The 8,462-nt window shown below is 51.2% G+C and overlaps 1 protein-coding gene across 1 annotated transcript; it reads right to left on the bottom strand.

Moving 5' to 3' along the window:
• Positions 1 to 1,453: 1,453 nt before the first annotated feature.
• Positions 1,454 to 8,044, bottom strand: RBM41 (RNA binding motif protein 41; the record flags this gene model as incomplete). Its single annotated transcript, XM_009573928.1, has 7 exons — positions 1,454 to 1,607; positions 1,975 to 2,122; positions 2,683 to 3,059; positions 4,426 to 4,526; positions 4,684 to 4,796; positions 7,059 to 7,251; positions 7,832 to 8,044. Coding segments are annotated over 7 exons (1,299 nt in total), but the record flags the coding sequence as incomplete, so codon positions are not given.
• Between the last annotated feature and the right edge of the window lie 418 nt (positions 8,045 to 8,462).

Below are 8,462 nucleotides of genomic sequence, written 5' to 3'. Positions count from 1 at the left end.
TAGCACCGGGGGAACCGCGTGGGGAGGCCCCAGCCTCTCCTCTCGGGGGGTGGAGGTGCCAGCAACCAGAGGCCAGCAGCAGTCCCAGTACTCAGGCCGGGCTGGCAGAGGTTGTGCCAGCAGACCCCAGCCTGGGCAGGCAGCCGGCAGCAGCCTCAGCACAGGGCACAGAGCTCCAGGGGCGCGTGGGTCCGGATAGGCCTGGGTGACTCTCCCAGGGACAGGGTTGAAAGCAGCCCCGGGGCCTACCTCTGCCATGGCCCGGCTCTCCCACCAGGACAGGGCGGGCAGAGTGTGGTCTGTTTACAGCTCTGGGGCACTGGAGCCCAGAACCACCCCACAGCGACACCAGCTCCTCTGGAGCTTGGACAGGGGAAAGCCTGCCAGCACCAGGGCAAAGCCGGTGCTCAGTAACACCTCAGCCCCTTTTCTTTTTCAATTTTTCAGTTTGCTCTGAACCAGAATCACCTCTTTGTAGATCCGGCGCAGCCTTGGCCAGATCGGTGTATCTGCGTGTTCCTGTAAGTGCATTTACCAGAAGGACAGTTGTGAGGAAGAGATGGCAGCAAGGAGAAAAACAACACCTCTTGGGAACATTCCTCTTCTCCGCATGGCTCTATTTAGGTATGCAGAGGAAGCCTGCAACTCGGCTCTGCTGGGAAAGCCTGGTTTCCCTCACCAAGAGCTCAGATATTGCTCTCCCAAGAGCGCTGGGATACTGTGGGAAGCATATGACATTAGATTGCCTTGTTCACAAAAAGCACTAAAACAGGTCAGCAGATAAACCATGGCATCTGCCACAATGGTACCCCACCAGAGCAACCGTCCTCCATGCTACAGGCTTTATGGGGATCAATGGTGAGGAGCCAAGACATATTTGCTATCATAAAGCACCTGTGTAATTAGATACCTGTGCAGCCAAAGTGTCTGGAAGAAAAGGGGCAGCCTTTTTTCTTGTCCTAAAGCAACATATCTGCCACCACCAGAGATGGGGCAGCAGCCCCACCAGTCCCCGCATCAGTCAGGTAACCCAGCTCCCAGCATAGTGGCCAGGACTGAACTCTGCCGACGCAGTCCTGCATCAGCAGAGTGCAGCACACTAGAAGTGCAGCTCTAGAAGACTTGCACAGGACACAGGTGAATAAACACACACTGAGGAAATACCGTAATAAATATTTATTTATGTGACTTCCTCCCTCCCTTCTTGCCACAAAGGGCTGAGAAGGCAGACGCACATGTAGAACAGAAAGAAAAAGCCAGTACACCCCAACAGTGTAAAGACAGTGCCCATCTCTCTCAAGGAAAAGCCTAGTCCCCAGCTCTCTCCCTTCCCCACTTTGAGATTTATGAACCTGCATGTTAACTCCCAACAGTCCTTCACTGTCCCAGTTATGACCAAGGAGCTCCCATTGCCCATGCAAATCCACAAGGTTCTCAGTTATCCATCCCTTACTTGGCAGGGGAGCTCTGTCCAGCAGAGGAGCAGGGGATGGCAGAGTCAGCCTCTGGCAAATGCCCCTTGTTTTTCCCAAATTCAATCACCAGCGGCTTTCCCTGCAGATTGTACCCGTTCACCAACAGCATGGCATCCTGGGCCAACTGAGTATCTGCAACAAGAAAGCAAAATGAGCGCAGGTTACACAGCAAGTTCTGGCACAGGCACACATGGTCTCACACAGATGTTCCTGGCTCACAGACCCTCAGCCTGCACTGCGATCCAGTGCAGCGCTGGGATCCTCCAGCCAGAGTGATGTGCCGAATATAAATATGGCACATAACAGACTGCATCCCTTCTGTTTTGATGAATCCTCTTTCAGTCCAGGGAAAAGATTATGAATGACACGATAGGAAGAAGAGGGAGTGAACTCCCCTCCTTCTTGGAGAGCAGGCTTGGCACCAGCCCAGTGCCCTGCAGGAAGATGTGGCACCTTCGTGGGCCAGGGAAGAACCGAGAGGCACGAAACAGCAACTCACCAGGGAAGGTGATGAAAGCCTGACCCCTCATCCGGCCGCTCAGGAGGCGGAACTGGATCAGTGGGCTGTCCTCCTTCTGGAACCGAGCAAACAAGGACACTAGGTCCTTCATCGTCACTCGAGGGCCCAGGTTCTTCAAATACAGCACCTGTTCCAGAGAGACAAAGGGTCAGCCAGCCTGTGCCATGCAAACAGACACCTTTCAACCTGGTCCCAAGTCCATACACCTCAAAGGTATGAATTAGTTTAGCCCCTCTGCCAAACCAGAGTCCTTCTCCCACACAGTGGAGTTTGGAAGACAGGTGGATGTACGGGGAAAGGCAGCTCTGGACTCAAGGCATCATTATGCTTGCAGGCGCCAAGTGCTGATATCTCCAGTTATTTATAAAATGCAACAAGCTCCAGCTACCAGTTAAGCACACTTTGAGTAAAGTCACAGCTGGTCTGTCAGGCCCAAACAGTGACCTCCCAGAGCCAGGAAGGGCTGAGGTCTGAAGTACAGCTCTTTGCCAGGCCGGGCAACTTCCCAATAGATTGAAAGGTCGCCTTCCCTCCCAGAGTGGAGGCTGCTCTCACTTGGCCGGGAAGATCAACCAAGCACCCTCCATCAACAGCCAGTCCATAGCAAAGAGGAGCCTCTCCCTGCTGAAGCAGCTTTAGGGCATGCTAGTGAGGAAGAAGAATAAATCCTGGTTCATCTTGACATACCTTGTTGGGCTCCCCAGGATGGTAGGATGAGAACCTGGGTATATTCCGGAGTTCTTCCTCTGAGAGACGGTTCTTACAGATCTCCTCTTCCGGGACAAACTCTACAGGCTCTTTGATAATCACAGGCCTTGGAGGGGACTGGTGGGGCCTTGTTGAAGGAAGGCTGGGACTTCTTGCCTGTTCTGCCTGCTCTTCCTGGTCTGGAAGTGATGACTCCTCAGCCACAGGTCCCTGCAGGGCCAGGGAAGGGCACAAGCATGGGTCACTCTTGGTAGGCTGGACTTCTTCAGGCCACTTCTTGCTCAGTAGCTCTTGGTAAACACTCTCCAGATGAACCATGGGGTCCTTTTCATCTGTTACCCGCTTCTGAGTGTCATCTAATCCACAACGGAGAAACATGGTAATGTGACTACCACCAACAACCTGGAAAATGCACAGACTGCAGGAAGAGGCACAGATAGGAGAAACCCTGTTCCGACGCAGCCTCCATGCATCTGCCAACCAGGCCCTGCAGGTTATTTAAAACAAGAAGAGTAGCCGCAGCAGCCAGAAAGTGCGGGTGCCCCAGCTCAGGATGAACCTGCAGAGAGCAGCAGCTCCACCAGTGCTTTGTACAGAGCTCATTTCTTCCAGAGATGCCCTCACTAGCTTATCTGCAGCCACATTTCAGCACGTTCTAGTGACTTTTTCAACACACCTTCCTCCTCCATCCATCCACGGCCAGGATGTGCCACACTGCCTTTCTACACCACTATGTGGAATATAGAGTTTTTGATTCCAGGGACATCAAATTAAGCTCCTGGGTTTAAAGAAGGTCCATGGCACGGACTGACCAATGATATCTCCTTTACTCTATTTAATGGAAATGAGGACAGAAGTGAGAGGGGCACCTCCCAGCCTATGAGCCTCAACCTTGCTGCCTCTTGGTTTTGCCACAACACTGACACCAAAGGAGGGAGCAGGGTCCAGTGGACACTGGGTCAGCTGGACATTATAGCTTGAACAGCATCAACGGTGATCAAAGTGGTGTTTTAGGAGTTAGGAGTTGGAGTTTAGAAGTTCTTCCTCATCTTTTATTTAATACTGTCTTACATACAAAAATCAGCCTGGGCTGGAGCTTCATGCCCGCATGTTCTCCAGCTAAAGCAGATTGGAGCAGCTTTTGCCATCTCTGGAAAACACTTGACTCTCCATCCAGAAAAGTCACATTAAGCCACAGGCTCAGGGACAACACTGCTGGGGTGAGAAGTCTCCCGTGGACACAGTACTGGGAATCAGCAACTGGGCTCCATTTCCACTTCGGCTATAAGTCACTCCTACTCTTTCCTGCTCTGTGCCTTTGCTTTCCTCCCACCCTTGTTAGACTGCAGTTAAATCAGAGAAGGGACGATCTCTAGCCCTACACAGGCACTCATGTCACTCGGTGCAGCTCAGTGGGGACCTCCGAAAGCATAACCCTGGCTGCTCTTCCATATACCGAGCTGGGCTCTGCAGCACACGCAGCACATCAACAAGATTTATGCTCTCCAAACAGAGATGGACTTTACAAGCCTCTATATTAAACCCTTCAGAAAGCCCACTCTCTATCTGCTCACGTAAGAGAGGAAAATATCTCCTCCCACACAGCGCCAAAACAGAACCGTGTCTTCAGGGACAGAAGGCCAGACAGAAATGTGTTGGACTCCCACACACCCCGTCTCTCCGTGCTGGAGCAAAGGCAGGAACAGCCTTGAGCCCACAAACCTTGGTGGTAGAGCGCGCGGAGGAAGGAGTGGCGGTCTGTTCCCTGAAAGAGGGCATTTTCAATCTCCATCTCCCGCCGGCTCAGCTGCTTGCTGCCAGCTCTTCCATCTTCTCCTGGATGGCATGGAGTCGGTCCTGCGTGGCCTCCGGGGCTGCTCCCAGACCAAAGCCCTGGAAGACAGGGACAGCTTTGCTCAGATACGGCATGTGCCTCCTTTTCAGAGACTCGGCCAGCAGTCAAACTTTACATCCTTCAGCCCTGGAGTGGGTGCAACTAGGAACCATCCCCCAAAGAGCAGGTCATCCATCTTCTCCTGGATGGCATGGAGTCGGTCCTGCGTGGCCTCCGGGGCTGCTCCCAGACCAAAGCCCTGGAAGACAGGGACAGCTTTGCTCAGATACGGCATGTGCCTCCTTTTCAGAGACTCGGCCAGCAGTCAAACTTTACATCCTTCAGCCCTGGAGTGGGTGCAACTAGGAACCATCCCCCAAAGAGCAGGTCACCAAGACATCCTGTTACTGCAAGGATAGGACAGAAATATAACCACTCAGCAAGCATCAGTTCTTGAGAGAAGTGGAAAAACAGCCTCTTTCTCCTGACCTTTCTGTGCCGCTTTCTTTCCCCTGGCCTCACTGTCTGATGGTGCCTGTGTCCCTCTGTCCCAGCAGTCCCTGCCTCTGCCAACAGCCATTTTCTAAGGCCACCTACAGTAACTGCACAAACCCCTTTTGGCATTTCTTTTGCCCCGCCTAGAGCATCCCTGAACTCAAGTTTCCACCAAGCTTTTGCCTATGAGCTTATTTGCTGAAAAGAGGTCCCCAAGCTGTTGTTTGGCACCCGAGGTTAGGTTTATGCTGAGGACTAAACCCCTGACCAGCTTCACATGAGCCAGTTCCCAGAAACTACTCAGCTACTACAGCACAGACCTCATAGCTAACCTGGCTAAGAGCGAGCATTCCTGTATAAATAAACCTCACTGCACAGAGCCAAGGCACTGCTAAGATTCACCAGACTCGTGCTGCCAAAGCACAGAGACATACCCCAACTTCTGGAGTGGCATTTCTGTTCCCCCATCTACCTCTATCAGAATCCAGAGAACACACTTTTATGGGGCTGTAGGTGGATTTTCTTTTCTCAAATTCATTTTGAGAATTACTGTGGCAGATCCTTCTGCCTCAGGCAAGAAACCAGGCTTTCTCCCTGCACTGAGCACAATCTAACAAAGACTTTCCCATGGGCACCTCTCCCTTCCTGCCTGACTGCATGGGCCCACATCTGCACAGCTTCCATTCACCATTTCACAACTTCCCTGGGGCACAAAAGGTTGTTTATGTGTAAAAGCAATTCTGGGAAATAATTTGTAATAATTTGTTTTCAAAAAAGCTGCAACTTAGCAGCTGAAAATAACAGAAGCCTGCACTCAGTACTTTGCCGAGAGCTCTCTGAAGGCAATATGAAGTCCTCTCTGTCTCAGCTGATTCCTCCTTGGTGGAATCTTTCACTCAGGGCCTCCACATACAAAGCTGCACATCGCTACCTGACTTGAGCTTTCGCTCTAAACATTCTTCTTCTCTCACAACCTGTAGAAGATGGACCCTAATGTCACTGGTTCTTTCTGTCAGAGTAGTGTTTTCCATGCTAATCTTTGTTTCTAAACATCCCAGAACTGATTTCATACCAAATACAACAGCAGGTACTGTTGACATTAATTTTCATTCTTGAATTACCACCCCTCCTCTCTAACCCAAGCTTTAATGCAGGCCACACCAGGGCTGGTGTGCATTTAAACACCAAAGCAAGTAATGACTTCAGCTGAAGAGAGGCAAACCCATGATTACTGCAGACAGCTTCCTCCTGTGCACAACTATTGCTCAGGAAGAGGAGGAGAGACAGAGAGAAGCCAAGGGTCAGCTCAAGTCCTGTTTTGCACCTTCTGGTTTAGCAAATTAAGAGCAGGATGTTCCAGTGCACCTGACACAGGACAACCCCAAAAGCCCCTTGTCTCTCGAATATGAAAGAAAAGGGTGAAGGTAGGGGAAGGGGAGAAACCTGCTTTGGCTCTGCTCTGCAGCAAACTGCACCCAAAGCAATTGTCATAGCAATCACACACTTGGTCTAACAGCTCTACATTGCTATTTTTACACGGCTGTTTCAAGTCCCTTGAAGCATCTGCAAGCCCCTGAGGAGAACGTACAAAACCCTCCCTACAGACAGCTATCCCAAGCCAGCCATGGGATCCAGGGATGTGTCAGAAAACTGAAAGAGGAGGTTGAGGCACTTTGAAATGTTTCCTCCTTTTTCTCCTCCATCCTTTAAATCCTTCTTACACAGGTATAAACAGGTGAAATGATTTGCTTGAGACCATCAAGGCAGAGGCAGGAATATAGTCAGATCCTGCTGTGTTCCAAAGGACCAACTCTTCTCTCCACCATAGCTTTTAGTACAGACCATTCCACCAAAGAAAACAGGCCAGAAGAAATGTGTGATCATGCTGCCCTGGAGGCAAGAAATACATGGAGCAGCCATTCTTTACCAGAGGGCTTACAAGGGACTTGAATTTTCTACCAGGGTGCCACAGGCCATGGGGTTAGAGGGACTTCACCACGTTCACATCAGAGCAGAGCATGCCTACCTTCCCTGTTGAAGTCCGGTTCTTCCAGAGCAGGATCTCCGAGTCGGAGAGCCCCAGTTCCCGGAGAGAGGCAGTTTCTTTGTTGCTCTCCTGCAGGGCCTGGAACTGCGACAAGGTCAAAGCCCCCGCAGCCTCTTCCCCAAAAGGTTTGTAAAAAGCTGCGGGGGCAAAGCATCTCCGCTTTGATTTGCACCTGTAACCCAAAACAACAGAACAGCAGAAACAACTTAGCATTGAGAAACTGGGGGAATAGGAAGGGGCTGGCCTCTCTCCCCAACCATGCTTGGTCCTGCTGCAACTAGGCAGAGATGCCATGTTTCCAAAACACAATTGAGCTGCACTCTCCTGACCCTTTTCCAAGCCCATGAGATACCACAGGGCAGGATGCTGCCCCAACATGGACAAGAGGCACCTCATGACACTGTAACACCAAGCACGCTGCAGGTGCAAACACAGACCAGCCTGGTGGGGATATGCTCACCAGCCTAGAAACTCACTTCTGCGTCTGGCCCAGGCAAATTGGTTATTTTCACCAGGTGAAAATAAGTTACTGCCAGCATTTGCTCCAGGAGAGACGGAGCGCTTATCTCCTGCTGGGGAGACCCAGCAAAAGAGGAAGGGTTTCCACAGCTGTTTTGGCAGACAACAGCCTGCACCAAACATCTGCCCGGGGAAGAGGCCCCAGTGAGGCGACACTGCTGCTGCCCCTAACATAGCCAGACTCTGCTCACCAGCCCCTCTGGCAGCCCCCCAGGGGCCAGATCAGGACTTACTGCTCGATGGAGACAGTAGTATCGAGCTGGTGGTGAAGGAGACTCTTCAGCTGCCTCTCCCCTTCTGTCTCCAAGTCTTCCAGGAGGAGCTCATCACTGGACAGGCTGCTGTTGACCCTGGGGCACACAAGCACAGCATGGAGGTGGTCAGTAAGGCAACAGGGAAAACACTGCTCAAAACGCACCACCGCTACAGCCTCTCTAGCTCCTCGACTGTTTTTACAGAATTTAAAGCACAACAAGGAACCAAAACTGCTTAACCAAAGCTCCCACTAATGTTAACTAGAAAAGCTGATAGATTTAGGACTACTTGGAGAACATTAAAAATACCCCAGATAGCTTTTTTTTTAAAAAAAGTCACATGCAATCTTATTTTTATTGCTGGAAAGTTGTTTTGTATCAGTATCTAAACAGACGTTACTAGTTTCAAATGACTCAAGAAAGAAAGAAAGAAAACTGCGAGGGAGAAGAGAAACAGTGAATTTGAGCAGCACTCTCTGGAAAGCTTCCTCTTCCCTTCCTAGGGTCACCTGCTTCCACGCGGACAGACAGACAGCGCCTCCACAGCCACCCCGCAGACAGCACGCGTTTTCGCATGGCAGCGGGGGCCCTGCTGACCCCTCTTCTGGAG

Source organism: Fulmarus glacialis, unplaced genomic scaffold (assembly GCF_000690835.1).
Source record: "Fulmarus glacialis isolate BGI_N327 unplaced genomic scaffold, ASM69083v1 scaffold26673, whole genome shotgun sequence".
Lineage (NCBI taxonomy): Eukaryota > Metazoa > Chordata > Aves > Procellariiformes > Procellariidae > Fulmarus > Fulmarus glacialis.
This window is presented reverse-complemented; position numbering and strand designations above follow the sequence as displayed.